The following is a 24,121-nucleotide window of genomic DNA, read 5'->3' on the forward strand; positions in this document are numbered from 1 at the left end:
TGCCTGGCATATAGAATCAGGACAGAGAGAGGCGACAAGAGCGGTCGCATCAACATCCAAAAAAAGGAGAGAAAATAAAACTCATGCGGACGCGGCTTTGGAGCACATTTTGGTACTTACATCTGACCTTGGGTATGGCTGGTGCTCTGGGAATTCAGAATCCTAAACAAAACAATGAAGCCACAGTGTGGAGACCTGGTTCAGAGGCCCTGGGCCAGCGGGCGGCTCCCCCGCGTTCTCCGCCCGCACGCCTGGCTGCCAGGGCCTCACGGCCCGGCTCTCACACATGCTCCACTCACCCTCCGCCCTGGGCCGCCCCAGTGGCATCCAGCGTCTGACTGTTAAAGCTCCGAGGAACGCACACTGAATGCGGGGGGGAAGGAAGCAGGAGGTGGGCCATGTTGGCAGCGGGCTTGGTGGCCAGCCCTGCTCAACCGTGCCTGCCAGATCCCGGAGGGATGCACTTGACCCAGACCACGGGACACTCTCCCGGCCCCACAGGGTGCACAGTGTGGTACCTAACACAGAGGTGCGTGGGCGGGAGCTGGCCAGAGCCGGCCAGAGCTCTCTATTCACGGGGAAGAGAACCATCCGCCACATCTGTATTTTGGATAGACATTTGGGGGCCCGAATGGACAGTGGATCATTTGTCTGTGGTCTGAAACCACGGATGCCGCATCTGTGACGGCCGCTGACGGGCCTGCCCGCGCCTGTGAGCACCTGCTGGTTCTGCACCGAGGCAGCCTGCTTTTCCTTTTACCTTTTCTTTCCCAACACCTTCTGGTTCCCCCATTCAACTCTTTGGCCACAATACTGAAAGCTTTTGAAAAATCAGGCTTCAGCAGAAACCCTCCCTTTTAAGCCTCGAAATAATGTTATCTCCATACTCTGCAGGCAGCCTCGGACCCTTGGAAAACGCGCGGCCAGGAGTGTGTGTTCAGGGTGGCAGGGGATGAGGAGCTGGAGCCCCGGGTTTCCTTCAGCCCCGCGGCGGGGTCCTAGTGGCCTCGGGGGTCTCCCGCCTACTGCCTGCGCTGGCGGGTCCGCAACCTGAACGCACAGCCTCGCTCTCAGGTTCTGTGGCCCTGCTGAGGGTTGCGGTCACTGCTAAGGAGGACCCAGGGCCGCTGGCCGGGTTTGCATTTATTCTACGCCACCTGCAGCACTGACTGGAGCCAGGCCCCGACGAGCGCCCACGAGCGGCTACCTGAATCCCGATGGAGGAGCAGCGGCTCTTGAGGAGCTCCTCCGCCTTGGACACCAGGATGGCTTTGTCGCTGGTCCGGATGGAGCCGCTCTGGCCGTCAGCCATGTGGCGCTGGGCTGCGGCCGTCTCCAGGGCAAGGTTCATGGCCTTGTTGCTGTCCAGGCTGTCCGTGGAGTTGTAGAGGCCGCGGCCATCCTGGGGCCATGGGGACATCCTCTGGGCGCGGCTGTCCTGGTAGGCATCCTGGGTGGATTCGGTGCTGCTCTGCGCCGTCACCGAGATCAGAGGCTTGGAGGTGGTCCGAGGGGGCACTGGCGGGGGCGTTTTCTTGTAATTTGTATATGAGACAGCTGTAAGAAAAGGAAGTCCCAAGTCAAGCATTGTGTTCTCCCCCCTCAGTACCTGGGCGACCGTTTCCCCACGCCCACCCCTGTCGTTGAAGGAGCAAGTCTATTCCCAGACATCTACCCCAAGAAAATAGCATGAAACGTGGGGAAATGAGACGGCATACGGGAACATCCTTGTAACGCTGCAGGATTATAAAAACACCAACGAACTCAGCAGCAAAGATGCAGCTAAGCAGAGCGTGTCCCCGCAGGACAGCGCGCAGGCGTGGTGTCATTCCTACGCAGGTCACGTCATCAGGGAAGATGCTCGTGCTGTCACGCTTAGTTAAAATGCAGGCAGGATGCTAAACTATGCATGGGTCAAGGTGGAATCCGTTAGTGCAGGAAACCTGCGTGTGAGGAAAGATCACGGCACCTGAAGATGTTCATGGAGGCTGCTGAGTGGCAGGACGGGCCCTGTGTGCTCTCGGGCTTGTGTGTTTTTCTAAAAATCACTATAATGAACAGCTACTGTTTTTTAATGGAGAAAATAGACAATAGCAGAAACTTATTTGCTTCCCTGTAAGTACAGGTGCCATAGCTTTAAGTTGTACGAAGTCCACTGAAAAGGGGCTGGCTCTATGAATCTGAGCTGGGCCAGGCCACACTCGCCAGTGGCCATCGCCAGCCAGTCTCCTCCCGAGCCGCACTGCACGGCCTTCTGTACCACTGGCTGTGCAGCCAGACAGGCCACCTAAGCAAAATCAATGCATCTGGAGATGAAGACCATATTAAATATGCCTTGGAAGCTACCGGAAATGCATGTGATACCTTGGCCTGGACTCAGGGTATGACATTTTTATAGAGGATGAACTGCCCAACATTCTCCCTCACCAGAACCACGTGTCCATTAGAGTCAATCATTTTCCTCTATTGTGCAGGAAGAGCTGATGAAAGTGCTTCTTGACGGGAAGCCTGCGCCTTCACCACCTCCCACCACACACATACGGTGAGAGGCACCGCCAGGCGTCTCCTGGAGGGGTCTGAGCACCATCTGAGGACAGACCGAGGGGCAGTTTCCGCAAGGACTTCCGGACGCCATGCCCGAGAGCGGAAACACATCCTTTCTGTGTCTGTTTCTGTGGGCTGCAGGGCACTTGGCATTCCTCACCCCCTCCAGTTATTTACTTTTTAAAATTGCATTTTAGGTTTGGGGGTACATGTGAAGAACATGCAAGACTGTTGCATAGGTACACACACGGCAGTGTGCTTTGCTGCCTTCCTCCCCCTCACCTAGATTTGGCATTTCTCCCCATGCGCTCTCTCCCAGCTCCCCACCCCCCAGTCCCTCCCCTCCAGTTATTTTTGTGTGAGTGGAGTTTCTGCACCCTCTTTAACTTCTTATCTTATCCCAAGAAAACACGGACGAACGACAAAATGAGCCTGCCATTCCGATGACCTGCGCCTTAAGGCATAACGTTACATTAAAAATTTTTTTAATTTACAAAGCGGATACTTTTTTTTTTTTTTTTTTGGAGATGGTGTTTCACTCTTGTTGCCCAGGCTGGAGTGTAGTGGAAGGATCTCGGCTCACTGTAGCCTCCACCTCCTGGGTTCAAGTGATTCTTGTGCCTTAGCCTCCCATGTAGCTGGGATTACAGGCACCTGCCACCACACCTGGCTAATATTTGTATTTTTAGTAGAGACAGGGTTTCACCATTTTGGCTAGGCTGGTCTTGAACTCCTGACCTCAGGTATCTACCTGCCTCAGCCTCCCGAAGTGCTGGGATTACAGGTGTGAGCCACTGAGTTGGCACAAAGTAGGCACATTTTTAAAAAGCATGCATTGGAAAGAGAATCTGAGGGCTGGCAGACTGAGGAAGGGTGATCAGATGTTAAACCAATCCGTTGCTGAGCTGCCCCTTCACCAGAGAAACATCCAAAATCCTCTGTTCCTCTTCTTTTCTGTGCCTGAGTTTTCCCCCTAATGTCAATCAATCCCTTAAGGAAAATTATTGACAACGGACAATATTCAAGGCACTATTTTAGGGGATTCACAAAGTCCCCAAGACTGCTCCATCCAAAATGCCAACAGTGCCAGGAAGAGAGCAGAGTTAGGAAGTCGTTTTCTTTCTGGGTAGGGTGGATCTGGTTACCATGCATTCACCACACCTTGGCAGGGGTGAGGTCCATTTAAACACTAGCTTCTCATGCTGCCTTTCCTGACAGTGCCTCATAACACTGATTTATCAAGGGCATTAAGTGTGACACAGACACATGAACAGAGAGACGCTGGGTGGAGGTGTGAAGCGGGCTCATCGATAAAGGGGTTTCCATGTGACAGTCCTGGAGAGTAGGCGGCGGTTTTCACATTAACCCATTTGTCATGGTTCATTTACAGAAAACAGAGTCTTTCTCATTAATGACACATCTCCAGATTCCACGGCCCTAGCAGAAGGCAGGCCCGGTGTCCCCTTGCACGCCAGGGCAAGCCTGCAGACGGGGTCTCGGTGACCTCTCCAGGGGCGAAGCTGGCTCTGCTTCGGTTCCCTTAAGCAGAAATATTGATTCCGAAGAGGTTTTCAGTCCCAGCAATAGGGGTAGTAACAATCAAAAGCAAGAGAGACGTGGGAATACAGGTTAAAATGTGACATCTGCCTTAGTATTACATTTTTTTTTGCCAAGTTTGAGATGAGTAGAAAGGTGATAATAAACACACCTAATTGGTTGGATTTTCCCAGCTAGGTTCACCTCAGCTGTGAACGATGGCACAAATGGAAGCATCACAACTAAGTCACCACACGTCACAGGCCAACGCAACAGGAAGGAAAGTAGTGACCTTTCCGAACAGTTAAGCAAATGCACGCAAATTCGCCCCCAGTGTGGCTCATTATGTATTTAATAGTTACTCTCAAAGGCCTCCCGTCACCACGGTTCAAAATCATAGACCTCACCAAATATGTTTTAATCGAAAGAGTCCGAAAAATTTTACAAAACTAAACCTTCCTTCCTATACGGAATGTCTTGTAAATTAAAAAAACGTATGGGTCAGGTTATCACTCATCTCCATGATCATAGGAAAATCACATTTTCTCACTTTATCATATGTTTGCTACAGGCCAATGAAATGATTTTTTAAAACTTAACTCTTTGTAAAAATGTAGTTGCATGCCGTACTTTTAAAACAAATTAATTAAGAAGAAGCAGTTTACCTCCAGCTTATAAAAAGAAGAATTTACTATGCTCCACCTGGGAGGGCACGCAGAGTGCTTTTTCCTGAATGACAAAAGAGGACATGCTGTTTCCAAATTTGTGTGCATATGCCTGCCAGGCTGTTCTCAGAACCACTAAAAGGCAAACATGGTTTGAAGCAATGAGCTGTGCTGCAGAGGTGCAGAGATGACCACTCACTGACTATCATAAAAGTTACGCTTAGATCTCTTCTAAAAGAGTCTTGTTTTTCACTGTATCCGCAAGCCGCCAATGTCAAAGTCATTATTTAGGCTACTGTATTCTGTGAATCCACATTTTAGGATGTAAATCCAAGTATTTTTTTTTATTGCTTCAAACAACTGCTTACTGGCGTTGAATCTACAACACATCACCAGTTTCACTGTGATAACCACAATGATGTTTTATGAGGACGTGCTGTTCGACCTGAGTGTCCATACGGTTGCTGTTACCATATGGGTTTTCCAGAGACCACGGGTAAGGAGGCTGAAGAGCCCTCGGCTTTCTTCAACATTGGGCTCTGACGTCAGGTACCTGGCAAGCTTCACTGTGGGTATACGTTGTGAGATGCACTGCTTTCAGGAAGCATCTAGCTAGAGCCTAAGAGCCTGGTCCCAGCGTGCTCCATAATCACACGGAAAAGGTGGGTCTGAGAACCAAGCCTGCAGCATCAGAGACTAGCGATGCCCAGAGAGAGACGCGGGCTGAGGGAAGCCTCCCGGGGCAAGCCTGGCATGCCTTGAGAGGGATGGAAGCGGGAAATGGAAAGAGCCAGTGGACATGACTCGTCCTAGACACATCAATGCTACCATGGAAAGGGCTGGCAGACACAGCCTGTGTCAAAGATGCACCAGTGCCACCACGGGAAGGGCCAGAGGACACGGCCTGTGTCACAGACGCACCGATGCCAACACGGGAAGGGCCAGAGGACATGGCCTGTGTCATAGACGCACCGATGCCACCACAGGAAGGGCCAATGGACATAGCTTGTGTCAGAGACGCACCGATGCCACCACTGAAGGGCCAGAGGACACGGCCTGTGTCATAGACGCACCAATGCCACCACAGGAAAGGCCTGAGGACACGGCCTGTGTCAGTGATGCACTGATGCCACCACAGGAAGGGCCAGAGGATGGCCTGTGTCACAGACGCACCTATGTCACCACGGGAAAAGGGCCAGAGGACACAGCCTGTGTCACAGACGCACCGATGCCACCATGGAAGGGCCAGAGGACACGGCCTGTGTCACAGATGCACCAATGCCACCACAGGAAGGGCCAGAGGACACGGCCTGTGTCACAGATGCACCGATGCCACCACAGGAAGGGCCAGAGACATGGCCTGTGTCACAGACGCACCGATGCCACCACAGGAAGGGCCAGAGGACATGACGTGTGTCATAGACACACCAATGCCACTACGGAAGGGCCAGAGGACACGGCCTGTGTCACAGATGCACTGATGCCACCACAGGAAGGGCCAGAGGACACGGCCTGTGTCACAGATGCACCGATGCCACCACAGGAAGGGCCAGTGGACACGGCCTGTGTCAGAGACTCACTGATGCCACCACAGGAAGGGCCAGAGGACATGACGTGTGTCATAGACACACCAATGCCACTACGGAAGGGCCAGAGGACACAGCCTGTGTCACAGACACACCGATGCCACTACGGAAGGACCAGAGGACACAGCCTGTGTCACAGATGCACTGATGCCACCATGGGAAAGGGCCAGAGGACACGGCCTGTGTCACAGACGCACCGATGCCACCACCACGGGAAAGGCCAGAGGACACAGCCTGTGTCACAGACGCACCAGTGCCACCACAGAAGGGCCAGAGGACACAACCTGTGTCACCGATGCACCGATGCTACCATGGGAAAGGCCAGAGGACACGGCCTGTGTCACAGACACACCAGTGCCACCACGGAAGGGCCAGAGGACACAGCCTGTGTCACCGATGCACCGATGCTACCATGGGAAAGGCCAGAGGACACGGCCTGTGTCACAGATTCATCAATGCCACCACGGAAGGGCCAGAGGACATGGCCTGTGTCACAGACACACTGATGCCACCACAGGAAGGGCCAGAGGATACAGCCTGTGTCACAGACGTACCAATGCCACCATGGAAAGGGCCAGTGGACATGCCCTGTGTCATAGATGCACCGATGCCACCACAGGAAGGGCCAGAAGACACGGCTTGTGTCACAGATGCACCAGTTTCACCATGGGAAGGGCCAGAGGACACAGCTTGTGTCACAGATGCACCGATGCCACCACAGGAAGGGCCAATGGACACAGTCTGTGTCACAGACGCACTGATGGCACCACGGGAAGGGCCAGAGGACCCGGCCTATGTCACAAACGCACTGATGCCATCATGGAAAGGGCCAGTGGATATGGCCTGTGTCATAAAGGCACCGATGCCACCACGGAAAGGGCCAGTGGACATGGCCTGTGTCGTAGATGCACTGATGCCACCATGGAAGCCACCAGTGGACATGGCCTGTGTCATAGACGCACCGATGCCACCACAGGAAGGGCCAGAGGACATGGGCAAAATAACCAGCTAACATCATAATGACAGGATCAAATTCACACATAACGATATTAACCTTAAATGTAAATAGGCTAAATGCCCCAATCAATAGATACAGACTGGCATAATGGATAAAGAGTCAAGACTCATTGGTGTGCTGTATTCAGCAGACCCATTAGACATGCAAAGACACCCATAAACTCAAAATAAAGGGATGGAGGAATATTTACCGAGCAAATGGAAAGCAGAAAAAAAAAAAAAAAGCAGGAGTTGCAATCCTAGTCTCTGATAAAACTGACAAAGATTAAAAAAGACAAAAAAGGGCAGTGGATAATGGAAAAGGGATCAATGCAATGAGAAGAGCTAACTATCCTAAATATTATGTACCCAGTACAGGAGCACACAGATTCATAAAGCAAATTCTTAGAGCCCTACAAAGAGACTCACACTCCCACACAATAATAATGGGAGACTCTAACACCCCACTGTCAATATTAGACAGATCAACAAGACAGAAAATTAACAAGGATATTCAGGACCTGAACTCAGCTCTGGACCAAGTGGACCTAATGTCTACAGAACTCTGTACCCTAAATTAACAGAATATACATTCTTCTCAGCACCACATTACACTTACTCTAAAACTGACCATATAATTGGAAGTAAAACATTCTTCAGCAAATGCAAAAGAAAAGAAATAATAACGGTCTCTCAGATCACAGTGCAATCAAATTAGAACTTCAGGATTAAGAAACTCACTCAAAACCACACAACTACATGGAAACGGAACAATCTGTTCCTAAATGACTATTGGGTAAATAACGAAATTAAGGCAGAAATAAATAAGTTATTTGAAACCAATGAGAACAAAGATACAACATACCAGAATATCTGGTACACAGCCAAAGCAGTGTTTAGAGGGAAATTTATAGCACTAAATGCCCACAAGAGAAAATGGGAAAGATCTAAAATCGACACCGTAACATCACAATTAAAAAGAACTAGAGAAGCAGGAGCAAACAAATTCAAAAGCTAGCAGAAGACAAGAAATAACCAAGATCGGAGCCATACTGAAGGAGATAGAGACATGAAAGACGCTTCAAATAATCAATGATTTCAGGAGCTGGTTTTTTGAAAAGACCAACAAAATAGACTGCTAGCCAGAATAATAAAGAAAAGAGAGAAGAATCAAATAGACACAATAAAAAATGATAAAGGGGATATTACCACTGATCATGCAGAAACACATCAGAGAATACCATAAACAACTCTGTGCAAATAAACTAGAATATCTAGAAGAAATGAATAAATTCCTGGACACATACACCCTCCCAAGACTAAATCAGGAATAGGTCATATCCCTGAATAGATCAATAACAGGTTCTGAAACTGAGGTAATAATTAATATCTACGAACCCCAAAAAAATCCCAGGACCAGTTGGATTCACAGTCAAATTCTCCTAGAGGTACAAAAAGGAGCTGGTACCATTACTTCTGAAACTATTCCAAACAACAGAAAAACAGGGACTCCTCCCTAACTCATTTTATGAGGCCAGCATCAGCCTGATAACAAAACCTGGCAGAGACACACAAAAAAGAGAAAATTTCAGGCCAATATCCCTGATGAACATCGAACATCAGTGCAAAAATCCTCAATAAAATACTAGCAAACCAAATCCAGCAGCACATTAAAAAGCGTATCCACCGTGACCAAGCTGGCTTCATCCCTGGGATGCAAGGCTAGTTCAACATATGCAAATCAATAAATGTAATCCATCACATGAACAGAACCAATGATGAAAACCACATGGTTATCTCAATAGATGCAGAAAAGGCCTTTGATAAGATTTAATATCCCACCCTTTCATGCTAAAAACACTCAATAAACTAGGTATTGATGGAATATATCTCAAAATAATAAGAGCTATTTATGATAAACCCACAGCCAATATCATGTTGTATGGGCAAAAACTACAGCATTCCCTTTGAAAGCAGGCACAAGACAAAAATGCCCTCTCTCACCACTCCAATTAACATAGTATTGGAAGTGCTGGCCAGGGCAATCAGGCAAGAGAAAGAAATAAAGAATATTCAAATAGGAAGAGGGGAAGTAAAATTGTCTCTGTTTGCAGAAGACATCATTGCATATTCAGAAGACCCACTGTTTCAGCCCAAAATCTCCTTAAGGGGATAAGCAACTTTAGCAAAGTCTCAGGATACAAAATCAATTTGCAAAAACCACAAGCATTCCTATACACCAATAATAATAGACAAACAGACAGCCAAATTGTGAGTGAACTCCCATTCACAATTGCTACAAAGAGAATAAAATATCTAGGAATACAACTTACAAGGGATGTGAAGGACCTCTTTAAGAACTACAAATCACTGCTCAAAGAAATAAGAAAGGACAGAAACAAATAAAAAAGCATTCCATGCTCATGGATATGAAGAATCAGTATCGTGAAAATGGCCATACTGCCCAAAGTAATTTATAGATTCAATGTTATCCCCATCAAGCTACCATTGACTTTCTTCACAGAATTAGAAAAAAAAAAAACAAACACTTTAAATTTCTTATGGAACCAAAAAAGAGCCCATGTAGCCAAGACAATCCTAAGCAAAAAGAACAATGCTGGAGGCATCATGCTACCTGACTTCAAACTATAATACAAGGCTACAGGCCGGGCGCGGTGGCTCAAGCCTGTAATCCCAGCACTTTGGGAGGCCGAGGCGGGTGGATCACGAGGTCGAGAGATCGAGACCATCTTGGTCAACATGGTGAAACCCCGTCTCTACTAAAAATACAAAAAACTAGCTGGGCGTGGTGGCGCGTGCCTGTAATCCCAGCTACTTAGGAGGCTGAGGCAGGAGAATTGCCTGAGCCCAGGAGGCAGAGGTTGCGGTGAGCCGAGATTGCGCCATTGCACTCCAGCCTGGGTAACAAGAGCGAAACTCCGTCTCAAAAAAAAAAAAAAAAAAAAAAAAAATACAAGGCTACAGTAACCAAAACAGCATGGTACTGGTACCAAAACAGATATATAGACCAATGCAACAGAACAGAGGCCTCAGAAATAAAGTCATGCATCTACAACCATCTGATCTTTGACAAACCTGACAAAAACAAGCAATGGGGAAAGGATTCCTATTAAATAAATGGTGTTTGGAAAACTGGCTAACCATATGCAGAAAACTGAAACTGGACCCCTTCCTTACACCTGATACAAAAATTACTCAAGATGGCTTAAAGACTTAAAACATAAGACCTAAAACCATAAAAACCCTAGAAGAAAATTTAGGCAATACCATTCAGGACACAGGCATAGGCAAGGACTTCATGACTAAAACACCAAAAGCAATGGCAAAAAAAGCCAAAACTGACAAATCGGACCTAATTAAACTAAAGTGCTTCTGCACAGCAAAAGAAACTATTATCAGAATGAACAGGCAACCTACAGAATGGAAGAAAATTGTTGCAATCTGTCCCTCTGACAAAGGGCTAACATCCAGAATCTACAAAGAAGTTCAACACATTTATAAGAAAAAAAACAACCCCATCAAAAAGTCGGTGAGGGATATGAACAGACAGTTCTGAAAAGAAGACATTTATATAGCCAACGAACATACGAAAAGAAGCTCATCATCAGTGGTCATTAGAAAAATGCCAGTCAAAACCACAATGAGCTATCATCTCACACCAGTGAGAATGGCAATCATTAAAAAGTCAGGAAACAGATGCTGGAGAGGATGTAGAGAATAGGAATGATTTTACACCGTCGGTAGGAATGTAAATTAGTTCAACCATTGTGGAAGACAGTGAAGCGATTCCTCAAGGGTCGAGAATCGGAAGCACTATTTGATGCAGCAATCCCATTACTGGGTATATACCCAAAGAATTATAAATCATTCTACTATAAAGACACGTGCACATGTATGTTTACTGCGGCACTGTTCATAATAGCAAAGACTTGGAACCAACCCAAATGCCCATCGATGATAGACTAGATAAAGAAAATGTGGCATATATATATCATGGAATACTATGCAGTCATAAAAATGGATGGACCTCCCTTTGCAGGGACATGGATGAAGCTAGAAACCATCATTTTCAGCAAACTGACACAAGAACAGAAAACCAAACACCGCACGTTCTCACTCAAAAGTGGAAGTTGAACAATGAGAACACACAGACGCAGGGAGGGGAACATCACATACCGGGGCCTGTCGGGGGTTGGGGGAGAGGGGAGGGATAGCATTAGGAGAAATACCTAATGCTATAAGTTGATGGGTAAGCAAACCACCATGACACGTGTATACCTATGTAACAAACCTGCATATTCTGCACACGTCTAAGGGAAAGCAGCCTGAGGAGGCAGGCATAGATACGAAGACTAGGGGCTTTCATATGTAAATAGCAGTGGCTACACCTAGAAGCCCGGCACCTGCAATGTGGTGTCTCCTTCTGCTTTCTCCTATTCACCAAGTGTCACGGCAGCCTCCAGGTAAAACCATATGTACAGGCATCTTGGTGACCAGCCAGGTGGAGGCCGCATTTGCATAATAAAAGATAAGCGTGGGAGGGCCAGTCTTTTCTTGGGCTATGTAAATGACACACCTGGTCAGACCAATCCCCTGGGCCCTATGTAAATCAGTCACCACCTCTCAAGCCTCTGTACAAAACCGCATGCATTCTGCCGCAAACCAGAGACCCTCTTTTGGGTGACCCACTTTCATGGCAGCAGGAAGCCTTTTCTCTCCCACTTCTTTCTCTATTAACCTTTCCACTCCTAAAACAGTGGTCCTCGTATGTGTCCGTGTTGTAAATTCTTTCTCGGCCGTGACAAAGGACCAGGGTACATATCTCAGACAACAAAGCTGTTTCACTTAACATTTTCCTTATATTGGCAATATTTGAATTGTGTAATTTAAAAATTATCAGTTGTCAGTCCTGGTTAATTAAAAACTGTAGTACCTAAAACGCTTTAGATATAGCGATTAGCATAAATAAATTATTTCTGAAACATGAAGTCTATCATTGCACCCATCCATTCATTAGTCTGTTGTTTTTTTTTTTTTTTTTTTTTTTTGAGACGGAGTTTCGCTCTTGTTACCCAGGCTGGAGTGCAATGGCGCGATCTCGGCTCACCGCAACCTCCGCCTCCTGGGTTCAAGCAATTCTCCTGCCTCAGCCTCCCGAGTAGCTGGGACTACAGGCAGGCGCCACTATGCCCAGCTGATTTTTTTGTATTTTTACTAGAGACGGGGTTTCACCATGTTGACCAGGATGGTCTTGATCTCTTGACCTCGTGATCCACCTGCCTCGGTCTCCCAAAGTGCTGGGATTATAGGCATGAGCCACTACGCCTGGCCTAGTCTGTTCTTTTGACAAAAGTTTGTTGTATCTGTACAGCCGGTGCAACAGAATTGTAAATTCCTAAATGGCTCATTAAAGTTAAAATTAGAGGCTGGAAAACAATAGTAAAGAAAGAATTTAAAATGAGCATTTTATCACATTAATTTGCTGCCACAGATGAAAATCAACAATGAATGAAAGTATTTTACACATTTGAGAAAAACATCCAGCTATTCAGTTGGATGGTGTGGTGATAATAGTTGTCTTAATTCTGTTTCTGTCAATGCACATTTAGCATGCATTTATCAAAACTCATCCTTACGAGCTATAGGCTATGTATAAAATGTTATCTGTCACTTTCTATATGTCAGACAGCCATTAAGAGTATTTGAAAATTCAAAATTTAATTTAGCATTATAAGTCTATTCTACATCCCCAAAAAGAAGATGAATCAAGACAGAGACAGAGATTACTAAACACACATGGGGTTATGTAAGTGACCAAATACGTATTTTGAAATTAGAAAAATAAATGATTGTTTAATAACTGAAAGAATCTGAAGACCTGACCCGACTATTGTCTTAAAACAAAACAAAACAAAACAAAACAAAAACAACAACAAAAAAACCAATTCTATGCATGAGTATCTGGTTTTAAAAGCCTAGCACTGGTTTCTTTTACCATGTAAACAACACTATAAAATCCCTGATGATTTTTTAAAATGTCTTCAGATTACAGCGAAAGAGATGAAAATTTTCCTGTGCTTTGTAATTCAATTACTGAATTGGTTTGGATGTTGTTTGTTTCACATGAGTTAGTGAGCCTCACCCCAAGAATAATGGGGTTGTGGTGTGAGGGAACTCTCTAACATGCTTTGCCTGTTGAGTACTCTGAGCCAACGTAATGACCTGGGGCATGAAGGAAAGGTTAATTAAAAACTTACAATGGAGAGAACCATGCACACAGTAAGTTTTAGAAAGATTTCCATAAAAATTGCATGAAACAAAACGTGATGCTTCAAGGAAGTGTATTCAGTTGGAGGGGTCCCTCCCCTATATAGAGCCGAATAAACAGGGTAGGGAGGAGGTGTGCAAAGACTGAGCTTCCTCTGGGTCCCTCCCTGATAGAGCTGAATAAACATGGTAGGGAAGTGTGCAAAGACTGAGCTTCCTCTGGGTCCCTCCATGATAGAGCTGAATAAACAGGGTAGGGAAGAGGTGTGCAAAGACTGAGCTTCCTCTGGGTCCCTCCCAGATAGAGCTGAATAAACAGCATAGGGAGGAGGTGTGCAAAGACTGAGCTTCCTCTGGGTCCCTCCCAGATAGAGCTGAATAAACAGGGTAGGGAGGTGTGCAAAGACTGAGCTTCCTCTGGGTCCCTCCCAGACAGAGCTGAATAAACAGGGTAGGGAGGTGTGCAAAGACCGAGCTTCCTCTGAGTCGCTCCCTGATAGAGCTGAATAAATAGGGCACGGAAGAGGTGTGTAAAGACGGAGCTTCCTCCCAGTCCCTCCTGATAGAGCTGAATAAACAGGGTAGGGAGGTGTGCAAAGCCTGAACTTCCTCTGGGTCCCTCCCTGATAGAGCTGAATTAAACAGGGTAGGGAAGAGGTGTGCAAAGACTGAGCTTCCTCTGGGTCCCTCCCTGATAGAGCTGAATAAACAGCGTAGGGAGGAGGTGTGCAAAGACTGAGCTTCCTCTGGGTTACTCCCTGATAGAGTTGAATAGACAGGGCAGGGAAGAGGTGTTTAAAGACTGAGCTTTCTCCCGGTCCCTCCCTGATAGAGCTGAATAAATAGGGTAGGGAGGAGGTGTGCAAAGACTGAGCTTCCTCTGGGTCCCTCCCTGAGAGAGCTGAATAAACAGGGCACGGAAGAGGTGTGCAGAGACTGAGCTGCCTCCCAGTCCCTCCCTGACAGAGCTGAATATACAGGGCACAGAAGAGGTATGTAAAGACTGAGCTTCCTCCTGGTCCCTCCCTGATAGGGCTGAATAAACAGGGTAGGGTGGTGTGCAAAGACTGAGCTTCCTCTGGGTCCCTCCCTGACAGAGCTGAATAAACAGCGTAGGGAAGAGTTGTGCAAAGACTGAGCTTCCTCTGGGTCCCTCCCTGATAGAGATCAATAAACAGCGTAGGAAGGAGGTGTGCAAAGACTGAGCTTCCTCTGGGTCCCTCCCTGATAGAGCTGAATAAACAGGGCATGGAAGAGGTGTGCAAAGACTGAGCTTCCTCTTGGTCCCTCCGTGATAGAGCTGAATAAACAGGGTAGGGAGGAGGTGTGCAAAGACTGAGCTTCCTCTGGGTCCCTCTGTGATAGAGCTGAATAAACAGGGTAGGGAGGAGGTGTGCAAAGACTGAGCTTCCTCTTGGTCCCTCCTGATAGAGCTGAATAAATAGGGTAGGGAGGAGGTGTGCAAAGACTGAGCTTCCTCTGGGTCCCTCCTGATAGAGCTGAATAAACAGGGTAGGGAGGTGTGCAAAGACTGAGCTTCCTCAGATGTGTTTAGAATCAAGCCCATCTCATTTGCTAACCCTCTCCGAAGAAACTGCTCACATTTCTCGAGTCAAAAGCACTGTCAGAAGGGGAGATGGCAGCACTGAACATGCAGTGGAGACTTTGGTGCTGACAGAGTGAAGGGGCGGGAGACTGTTACCCATTGAAAATGTCTGCTTTCTTAGGTTTACCTCAGTTGTGTCAAAAGGCTTCTTTCTAGTATGCCCTACCCAATAGCTTAGCCACTGGCCACATCAAATGGCCCAACCTTTTTTTTTTTTGAGACAGTGTCTCCCTCTGTCACCCAGGCTGGAGTACAGTGGCACAGTCTCGGCCCAGTGCAATCTCCACCTCCAGGGTTCAAGTGATTCTCCTGCCTCAGCCTCCCAAATACCTGGGATTACAGGCACCTGCCACCATACCAGACTAATTTTGTGTTTTTAGTAAAGACGCAGTTTCACCACGTTGGTCAGGCTGATCTCAAACTCCTGACCTCAGGTGATCCACCTGCCTTGGCCTCCCAAAGTGCTGGGATTACAGGTGTGAGCCACTGCATCTGGCCTCTAAACGTCCACAACATCTGAATACCTAACATTCCATTACACATGAGTTCCTGTGCAGCACACACTGCGTGTCCACTGCTCATGGTCAGGTGTGGCCAGCGGGTACCACGCTGGCCTGCCCAAGCATGGAACATCTTTCTCATCATAACAGCTGTGCTAGCAGCAGTGTCTAGGACATGTCCTGCATGAAAAGGCCATGTCTGACATAGCTCCCTGAGTACTCTAACACAGCACGAGAAGCAGAGGACTCTGATCATGAGAGGTTTCCTTCAGGTCTTCAAGGGGCTTAGCCAGCCTTGTAGCAGAGATTCTGGACCAACACATTTTACTAGAAAGAATCATGTGAATGAGATGGAAGAAACTGCTCCGCAATCTCCACTTCACAGGGCTTTGAAGAATCTCAAATGTGAATCCACCATCGCTTTAAACACATGCTTAATTATCCTTCTACACCTGGAATTCTGGACACCACTTATGAATTCAGTCCTTGAAAGTCATTTGCAAGCCAAAGGAGAATTTAAAAATTAGCATTCCATCATAAAAATCACAAATACGTAATCAAGATAAAATACACTTTGAATGGGAAGCATTGCCATTCTATTTTAATGCAACAGCCACACTTGAATTCATTGCACTCTCTTAATTAGAACTTCAAGGATGAAAGCGTAAAAGGAATTACAGTCATCAGGCCCATGGATGTCTAAATGAGAGAATGAATACTGGACACACTCAACTTTCAAGGCAAAAGATTCAACATAAAGGATTAAAGCCATTTTGACACTTTAATTAATGTTAGTCACTAAACATAAGTATGAATCAGACAGGACACAAAAGTCACATCCCACAAGCAAACACACAATTGTTTTCCTAAAGTTACAAGAAATTATGTGGGCCCCACAAGTTCTGGGGCAACGCTGATAGCTTAGCAGCAAAGACATCTGTTTTGAATGTGTTAATTAGCAAGAAATTACAGACTAACCAGCATTTAACATCTTGTAGACAGTAAAATGAAGTGATGATAGCTGCTTTGCTGTTCGAGACACTTCCTGTTTCCATTTAAAAGGTTTGAAAATCACATCACACGGTGAGAACTTTATTTTCTGAAGACTACTGAGAATGAATCAACTTTCAGTGAAGAATCATGTTTCTAAGTACAGAATTTTGGATGATCAAAGGGCCAGGCAATAAAACTAAAGGATAACCCAAAAATAAATTCATCATCAGTGACAGCACACAATGAATTTTAGGATGATATGACATCAAGATGAACAGACACTTCAAAAGAAGACATGTATACAGCCAATAAACATATGAAAATAAGCTCATCATCACTGGTCTACAGGAATGCAAATCAAAACTGCATTGAGATACCATCTCACGCCAGTTAGAATGGTGATCATTAAAAAAATCAGGAGACAACAGATGCTGGAGAAGATGTGGAGAAATAGGAACACTTTTACACTGTTGGTGGGAGTGTAAATTAGTTCAACCATTGTGGAAGACAGTGTGGCGATTCCTTAAGGATCTAGAAATAGAAATACCATTTGACCCAGCAATCCCACTACTAGGCATATACCCAAAGAATTATAAATCATTCTATTATAAAGACACATGCACATGTATGTTTACCGTGGCACTGTTTACAATAGCAAAGACCTGGAACCAACCCAAATGCCCATCAATGACAGACTGGATAAAGAAAATGTGGCACATATACACCATGGAATACTGTGCAGCCATAAAAAGGATGAGTTCATGTCCTTTGCAGGGACATGGATGAAGCTAGAAACCATCATTCTCAGCAAACTAACCCAAGAACAGAAAATCACACAGCACATGTTCTCACTCCTAAGTGGGTGTTGAACAATGAGAACACATGGACACAGGGAGGGAACGTCATACACCAGGGCCTGCCAGGGGGTGGGGGTCTAGGGGAGAGAAAGCAGGGGGTGGGGGGATTGGGAGGGATAACATTAGGAGAAACACCTAATGTAGATGATGGGGGGATGGATGCAGCAAACCACCATGGCACATGTGTATGTATGTAACAGACCTGCATGTTCTGCACATGTACCCCAGAACTTAAAGCATCATCAAAAAGAAGAAATTAGCAAAACATGAAAAATAATCTGCAACATAGCAATCCAATGGATCAGTCGGATGCAATTCTTTATGGATGCAAAGCTTCTTAGATGAAAAACATGTTTTAAAGGAATAGTGTTTTCAGTGGAACAGTGGAAAGACCGAGGACTGGAGGACTGGGGAGCCTGTTTCTTGAGATGCTGTGAGCTGTGCAGCAGGCAGCATTGCTGACACGTCTTCACAGTGTGTCTCCCTGTGTGCACGTGTGTACTTGGGACCCCTAATTGTGAATGAAGTCTGAACTGAAGTCCTACCAGAAAGACATTTTTACTACTAAGATTTAGAGGGAGGGCTAATGCTGTAGGTGGTATTTTGTTTGATGATGAGAGAGTTGATTTTTACCCCTGCGCATGACAAAGTGAGTGCACAGACAGTGATCTATCCACTAATATATCTGACGTTACCAATGCCTCTTTTCTAAGGAAAATACAGTGACCTTCAATTAAAAAATAAAACAATACAGCAGAAGCAACTGGCAAGAGTTAAAACCGTGCTTACCTCTGACTTACACCTCAGAGTCAAATGAATACACCCTAAATAATGTCAACATCTCCTGTAAAGTTTGATCAGAGGGTTGGAAGGCCCCAGATCCACACTATGGATGACATAATCTCAATCTCAAGGTGACTCTAATGGAAAAGGGATTATAGGAATCCACCCCCACAACTCACAGACCAAGCATCTTGACCCGCCCTCGGCCCAATCTCTGAGAGATGGACCCATCAGAGGGCTGCAGTCGGTCGTGCCAATAAATCAGGGCTCCTTGGGCTGGAGTCACTCTGTGAACTTCCAGAGCCCATGTGGATCAATAAGCATCAATCTGTGCCAGCTGGGCGTGAACGACTCCTGTGGCCAGGAAGCTGGCAGCCTCCAGAGAGCAGCGAGGGTGTGGGGTGGCCGAAGGATACCCGGGCTCTGTTCTGTACCCATCACAGGAAGCCCTATGACCCCAGGCACCCACAGCCTTCCGGTGAGAGGAATGGAGACTGTCAGCCCCCTACCCCACCCCCAGGGCTAGCACTAAGAACCAACATGACACCACGGTGTCTCCACGTGGGCAGCATGTGCAGCCCTTCCTCATCCTAGTCATTGAAATAGATATGATTCAAATCCCCCGTTTACAGTGGTACCCTGAAAACGAAGCGCTTCTGACAAAATAGAAAAAGGCTCGTGATAGTCCTCTGGGGTCACCAGGAAATTGCACCTCTCATGGGCCCCAGGCCAAGGGCACACGGACAGGAAAGGCTGGCATGACAGGAGCACAGTGAATCATCACCGGCACAGCCTTGAGATGTGAACGATGACGGGATGATACACAGACCAAGGAGGCAATCTGCTTTGCTTTTCAGAAATGCTCGTAGCATTTTGGTTCGCCAGCTGGTCTCATGACTGTGTCTGTCTCGCATGTTATTCTTTATTTTAAAATAAAGATCTGACCCTGACTTCAAGAGTGACAGAAACAGACGAAGCAAATTCCATAATGAATGAAGAGAAGTTCTACGGAAGTGCACAGAAAAGATGGGTTCATCCGTGTACACGTCCCCACAAGTCTGTGGACTGCCTACCACTTCCTAGGCGGTGCTCACCTGACAAAAGGTTTCATTCTTTACCTTGTCTCTGCCCTCCTGGAAATTCACAAAAATCACTCACCAAATGAACGTCATTTACAAGTGGGCAGGAGAACTAACAGTTGATTACAGAGAGAGAATCCTTCTTACTCAATCATTCCTTCCTTGTTTTCATTAAATAAATCAACAAACGTTGATAACTACCATGTGCCAAGCACTGTTCTGGGCACAGGCATTCAGCACCAAGAAAAACCCTGACCCCATGGAGCTTATATTCTAGTGGGAGTCGGGGGACTCACAATGAATGGAGCAAATTACTAAAACATACATAACAGAATGAGGCTCACACAGACCACACACTAATGGGACTGTCATTAGAACCTTGCTGTGTGTAAAACCCAATCTCCTTTGCTGCCCACACCAAGGGTCTAACATAATATTCACTTAGCACCAGGTTTATGGAATTATTTATAAAAGGAAAAAAACACAAGTATCTCTTAATTCCACACCGGCATGTTAAGGAGTGTATGACCAGAAAAAAGCCAACCTAATTCTCACGAAAAAAGAGAAAGACTCGCTGGGCAAATGGGGCCTGCAGAACCGAGCTGTGTGGGTGCCTGGGGCAGGCTGCATGCCTGGCCTGGGTCTGATGAGGCTCTCCGAGTGCCGCCTCATGCAAAGGCTGGCGCTGAGGGATGTCTGACCAGAGGTGCAGGAGGCAGCCTGCCTGGGGTGCTCACACGCAAGACTGTCTCCCTCCACCACTGGCGTTCTTTTTAACTTTTCAAGTTGACTTCTGATGAGCACACATCCAGATGGAGAATAAAATCAGAACGGTTTTCTGCTGCCCAGCAGTTGCTTGTGAGTTAGACATCTTCCCCTGTTACGTTATGTGGCCCTGGGTGGTTCCGTGAATGCAGAGGACGGAGCTGGGGGCTTTAGCAGCTGCAGCAGGCCAGGCAGGAGCCCGGCTGGAGTGGGGAGTGGTGGGACGTCTTTCTGAAGGAATGGAGCAGCAGCTCAGTCGGGGTTCTCAGCCTGTGTTGCTTGCCAGGAACTTCCAGTCCCTTGGTGATGGGGGAGGTAACCAGGGGAGCTGGACCGCTCAGCTGGAGTCACAGCAGAGAGCTGCTCTGTGCAGGAGCCTCGGGATTTGGAACTTCCGTGTGGACGTGACCATGGCTGCTGACAGGGCCAGTGCTTCATTCACTTGGGCTCAGGACACCCGGTGAAGACCGGCCACACAAAGTCTATGGGTCAAGATTTCCAGCCACATCCGTGTGTGGCTCTTGCTTTAATCCTGGCCCTTCTGCTGAGAGGCATGGGTGGGGCAGAAGAAATATGGTATCTGAGCTTTTGCAAAGAATCTGTAAACCTGTTTATCTTCAGAATGTGGACCCTGGACAGTAAGTTTGAGCAAGCGAATATGTGTATCTGTTAGCACAGTTCCCCAGATTCTTCCCTGTGTAATCCCAAAATTCTGCTGAGCAGGGGTTTTCTTGGCGGTGGATGCTGGAGGCAGACATGAGAAGCAGCGGTAATGGCAGCAGTGTCTCTGCTGTCCTCCCACCTCTGCTCCAGCGAGTGTGCGCCCAGCTTCCGTCTCTTCTCTCCCCCACCTCTGCTCCGGCGAGTGTCACCCAAGCTCCTGTCCCTTCTCTCCCCGTATCTTTACTCCAGAGATTGTCACCCAAGCTCCTGTCCCTTCTCTCCCCGTATCTTTACTCCAGAGATTGTCACCCAAGCTCCTGTCTCTTCTCTCCCCGTATCTTTACTCCAGAGATTGTCACCCAGGCTCCTGTCTGTGCTCTCCCTGCCTCTCTGCTCCAGTGGTTGTGTGCTAAAGCCTCTGTCTTCCCTGTCAAGAAATGCAGAAACAGATTCTGAGGATCTTTTGAAAAGCACTCAGTATCTTTCTCCGGAATAGCCAAAAAATGTCAAATAATTCATTTCTGTTAAGTGCCATTTGCCAGATAACATGTGTGTTTTAGAAAACCCTCAGATAAAACCTCTGTCCACAGAATAAGCATGTGGGAGACCACTCCTGGGCCTTATAGTTAAATCAAGATCTAAGCTTATGCTGTCAACATTCAGAAGAGAAAGGAATTTTGACCATTTTATGAATCATAGGACAGTTTGTAATAATTCAGCACTGATTAGAAGGGACAAAAATTTTTGAACATGGTTAACCTTTCATGTATATGGAACTTCTAAATCCTATTTCCGATTCTGTTTCCTTTCCTTTTATAAAGCATCTCTCCATTATCTTACACATATTGGCACTAAATACATATTTGTGAGTTTGTTCAATCGATTGTATGATTGAAATGGTTGTAAAGTAATGACCTGCTGTAAACCTATAAACCGATCCAAGAAATAATCATTTTTATTACAGAAAGAGGTTAGGAACATATCCCACCACTGCAAAGAACTGGAAATGTAACCTGCCCCCGTATTTAAAGTGTAGGACTTTTCCTCCAGAAATTCAGTGACTCTGCAGTTGCCTGTATCAACCACAGTCTTTTGTTGCCTTAGCTAATGAATCTTTTTCTTATCTTCCTTATATGCATGGTAACATTCGATACTATAAATCATCCCATTCTTTATCTCTTTCCTTCTTGGCTTCCAAAACTGAATAAATAAACAAACATAAATATAAATATTCCCCACACTGAATCCACGGCGACTTTCAAAGCTCTCCCATGACTTATGTTTAAAAAGCACAGCATGATCCTATATCTTAATGGCTATGTAGTATGACATAAATCAAATGTAATTATTTTAAAAAGGAGTGTTTTTCCTACATTCATGTATATTTCCTTCCCATATAACTATTTCCTTACTATATTTTACTGCCACTTTCCGTGTCATTTGGAGTATCAGTGGTAAAAGATATCTGACCACCCAAGTCCCTAAAACCGTAAACCAAACTTGCCAAATAAGTTTCTAGCACTCTACGTTTTTGGTATTTGAAAAGGGGTTCAAAGATTAATTCAGAGTAATCAATCACATTCAATCGCTTGCTTTAATTTTGGGAACATTAAAATGGCCTAAACAAATTCCATTTAGCCTAATACCACTGTTGAAAATATAAATAGCTAGTAATAACTAGATATGGGGTATTGAGTAGCTCTGGTAGCTTTGAAAAGCAAAAAGAATTTAGGATTCGGTTTTTCCTTCAGTTAAAACCTATTTTTGAGATATAGCTTTGGCTTTTGGACATCTTAAGTTTTGGGTAAATGCAGTTATTCAGATTCAATGTATATAGCTGACTGATTTTTACTTTGAGAATAAAATTAAATTTTGAAGGCTCACTGGCAACGATTTTTCAGGCCTCTCTGGACCTCTCCCCAGTGGTGTATTCAGACCTTCCAAGAATGACTCAGCAGTGGTTGCCGGTCCGGGAAACGCCTGCACTCCACTCACGTTGCAGAATACACCTTTGTGATGGGATTTGCATGTTTTTCCCCACAATTCTTCCCATTTCAAGTGGGATCAGGGGTTCTTTTTTGGAGGGTTCCATGGGAGGAAGCTAATCCTAGGATATCCTCTCCATTGGCAAAGATCATCTGGACTTTCACAAAAGCCTGAACCCAGTAGAGAAACGACCGAGGGGGCCAGGGGCTCAGGGAGAGGAGAGAAGAGGCCGGAAGCCAAGGATGACGATGCCAGAAAAGGGGCCCCGAGGGTCTCGGAGCAGCTGCACAACACGGCCCCTGTCCTGGTCAGGCCCCAGGGAAGATGGCAGACCCCAGGGGCTCCTGCATGCAGAAGAGGTGCGGGGATCTGGGGACAGCCGGACGGGCAGATGGTCTATGACCGGGAGGCTTCCCAGATGCCTACAAACCTCCTGGGAGTCCTGGCATTGGCACTGCCCTGGGTTTAACCTGAAATGACTGAGGCTGGGTTCCACAGTACAGCAGGCAGGAGGGTGGGAATTCAGAACGGAAATTAAGTTGGTTTAAAAAAATGATGTTATTTCCTGCACATGTCAGTGATAGAGGATTGACTCATGTCCGTGTAGAACATCTGATAAGGGATGCATGGCTGCCTCTGAATAAGTACCGTCCTCAGAAAGGAACTCTGCACCTGAAAAAGTACCATCCTCAGAGAGGAACTCTGCACCTGAATAAGTACCGTCCTCAGAGAGGAACTCTGCACCTGAATAAGTACTGTCCTCAGAAAGGAACTCTGCACCTGAAAAAGTACCATCCTCAGAGAGGAACTCTGCACCTGAATAAGTACCGTCCTCAGAGAGGAACTCTGCACCTGAATAAGTACCGTCCTCAGAGAGGAACTCTGCACCTGAAAAAGTACCGTCCTCAGAGAGGAACTCTGCACCTGAATAAGTACCGTCCTCAGAGAGGAACTCTGCACCTGATTAAGTACCGTCCTCAGAGAGGAACTCTGCACCTGAATAAGTACCGTCCTCAGAGAGGAACTCTGCACCTGAATAAGTACTGTCTTCAGAGAAGAACTCTGCCCCTGAATAAATACTGTCCTCAGAGAGGAACTCTGCACCTGAATGAATACTGTCCTCAGAGAACTCAGCATCTGAATATGCACTGTTCTCAGAGAGAAATGCTGCACCTGAATGACTACTATCCTCAGAGAGGAACTCTGCACCTCAATGATTACTGTCCTCAGAGAAGAACTCTGCACGTGAGTAAGTATTGCCCTCAGAGAGGAAC

The 24,121-nt window shown here is 46.4% G+C and overlaps 1 protein-coding gene across 7 annotated transcripts in view; it reads right to left on the reverse strand.

Annotated features, from left to right (window-relative positions):
- Positions 1 to 24,121, reverse strand: part of DLGAP2 (DLG associated protein 2) — an 868,686-nt gene that overhangs the window by 36,389 nt on the left and 808,176 nt on the right. For 6 of the 7 annotated variants that reach the window (XM_074384215.1, XM_074384216.1, XM_074384213.1 and 3 more), the window contains 2 exons: positions 1,208 to 1,557; positions 121 to 162 (listed from right to left, as the gene is read on the reverse strand). In XM_074384215.1, the coding sequence (XP_074240316.1) occupies positions 121 to 162; positions 1,208 to 1,557 (392 nt within the window). The remainder of the gene's footprint in view (positions 1 to 120; positions 163 to 1,207; positions 1,558 to 24,121) is intronic. The other variant, XM_074384214.1, reaches the window with a different exon arrangement.

Source organism: Saimiri boliviensis, chromosome 13 (assembly GCF_048565385.1).
Source record: "Saimiri boliviensis isolate mSaiBol1 chromosome 13, mSaiBol1.pri, whole genome shotgun sequence".
Taxonomy (NCBI): domain Eukaryota; kingdom Metazoa; phylum Chordata; class Mammalia; order Primates; family Cebidae; genus Saimiri; species Saimiri boliviensis.